The 2,270-nt window shown below is 34.0% G+C and overlaps 1 protein-coding gene across 1 annotated transcript in view; it reads right to left on the reverse strand.

Annotated features, from left to right (window-relative positions):
* LOC122262507 (uncharacterized) overlaps positions 1–1,568 on the reverse strand; it is a 6,529-nt gene extending 4,961 nt beyond the window's left edge. The window contains exon 1 of the mRNA XM_086545443.1: positions 1–1,568. This exon is cut by the window's left edge and continues 2,036 nt beyond it. Within this exon, the coding sequence (XP_086401569.1) occupies positions 1–1,425 (1,425 nt within the window). The 5' untranslated portion in view covers positions 1,426–1,568.
* Positions 1,569–2,270: the final 702 nt, after the last annotated feature.

A 2,270-nucleotide genomic window follows, 5' to 3' on the forward strand; every position in this document is an offset into this window, starting at 1 on the left:
ATTACCAGAAACTGAACTATTTGTAGTTACACTGCAGGCAGATACTAATAGTGCCTGTGACACTGCTGAGGAATTGAAGTCTGTGTTCTGATGGCAGTGATTGCTCTGTTTCGAAGATACGATAGGCGGAGAAGGCTGTGATGGGAGGCACTGGCAATCAGACTGGGCTGAATCGAGATTTATAAGTTGAGTTCCCTCCTTTAGACGGATGGGGATGACAGACGGTACAGGTGTTTGCGGAAATTCAGGTAAACTTAAATCTCTTGGAATATGATTTAAATCAAGAGAAAATTTTCTTGGTGTAGAAGGCATTGAGGCGAAAGTAACACGAGTGCCACAGCTCCCTTGATCAAACACTGGGTTTAGAACACCCGGAGACAATTTATGTGTGGGTCTGGCTGCACAGGCATGGCTCGTGCCAGGGTTAACGCATGCGCACTGTCCCGGTGGAGATGTTATAAGCTCACAAGACGTGGTTAAAAGGCCCCCTGACATAGGTTGTGTCCTTACAACCTCTGGATTTGTATACCTCCTTACAAGACGACTACGATAATTGCTATGATACTCAGGATAGTAAGGGTTTGTACATGTTGTAGGCTCCTGTGCTGTTTCAAGGCTTTGGATGCTGAATGGTCCTCTTCTTGTCTTATCACAGTTAAGCTGATATGGTAAAGTTTTAAAGATACCATCGCGTAATGCCCCCTTTCCTTCTGGGAGACTGAAAGGCCCACTCATTTCTTGGTGTTGCTGGTTCTTCCGTATGGGTGTGCAGGATTTCGAGAAAGGCCCACAGGGGAGTGAGGAGCCACACGTAGCGAGGATGGAGGAATTAAGCACTTTATTGTTGAAAGCATCAGAATAATGCACTATGCTTTCTTTGGCGGTGTTTTGGGCACCAGGGTTTGTTGATATAGCCGAGCATTGTTGTTTCTTATCATCCAATGATATCAGATTCACTTCATCCTCACTGACAGTTAAGAATTGTTCTTTTCTTTCACGCTCGGACGGTCTTTCTTTATCCTTTGGTCCTGATTCACTGCCCGGTGACCCGTCTCTCTCTGCACTTAGTTGATTCGTATCAGACGTTTCCACAGCTGTCATATCTCTTCCTTTATCGTAGCAGTCGTACGGAGAGATAGTCGAGTTACTAAGGCTTCTCAGTGCTTCTTGTTGGTCGCCTCCTTCGTCCTTCGTGTCAGAGCATTTCGGGTAAGTTTTCAAGGGATCAAACTCGTCCAGGTCTTCTCCGTTCCCCGAGTCTGGAGAAAGTTCCTGAGAGAGTTTTTGATCTGCGAGTGTCTGTTGGGAGGTGACAGCTGAGGGCGGGGACGAAGAGAGAGCTGTCTGGAGGCATCGCGTTGTGAGTGTAGCTTCCATTACTGAGTTGTTACGGTCATCATTATATAAGCCGGCCTCTTTTCTCATTCATCTTGCACAGTTATGGATGTGCTGCAGGGTACGCGTGGATATATAGTATTTATTTTATAACAGATAAATCAACAATGAAGATTAGTTATCTCGTGATGGCTTAGTGATACATATTCAATGATAAGAATGTGTTAGAGAGACGGTTTAAATACCAGGTTCTGATTTAATCTATATCATAGTTTTTTGTTTTATTTTGTTTTTGTTTTAAAAAAAATTTTTTTTTTTCCCCTTTTTTTTAAAAAAATTTTTTTTAAAAAAATTTTTTTATTTTAAAAAAAAAAAATTTTTAATTTTTTCAAAATTTTTTTTTTTCCCCTTTTTTTAAAAAAAAATTTTTTTTTAACAAAATTTTTTTTTAAAAAAAAAACCCCAAAAAAAAATTTTTTTAAAAATTTTTAAAATTTTTTTTTCATAAAATTTAATTTTTTTTTAAAAAAAAATTTTTTTTTAAATTTTTTTTTTAAAAATTTTTTAAACATCCCCAAAAAAAAATTTAAAAAAAAAAATTTTTTTAAAATTTTTTTTTCCCCCCCCCCTTTTTTCCCCTTTTTTTTTTAAAAAATTTTTTTTTAAAAAAACCTTTTTTTTTTTTTCCCCCAAAAAAAAAAATTTTAAATTTTTAAAAATTTTTAAAAAAACCCTTTTTTTTTTTTTTCAAAAAAAATTTTTTTTTTTAAATTTTTTTTAAAAAAAAAATTTTTTTTAAAAAAAATTTTTTTAAAAAAAATTTTTTTTTTTTTAAAAAAAAAAATAATAAATTTAATTTATAAAAAAATTTTTTTTTCCCTTTTTAAAAAATTTTTTTTTTTTAAAAAAATAATAAAAAAAAAAAAATTTTTTTT

Source organism: Penaeus japonicus, unplaced genomic scaffold (assembly GCF_977035675.1).
Source record: "Penaeus japonicus unplaced genomic scaffold, GWHDUDI00000001_assembly GWHDUDI00000016, whole genome shotgun sequence".
Taxonomy (NCBI): Eukaryota; Metazoa; Arthropoda; class Malacostraca; order Decapoda; family Penaeidae; genus Penaeus; species Penaeus japonicus.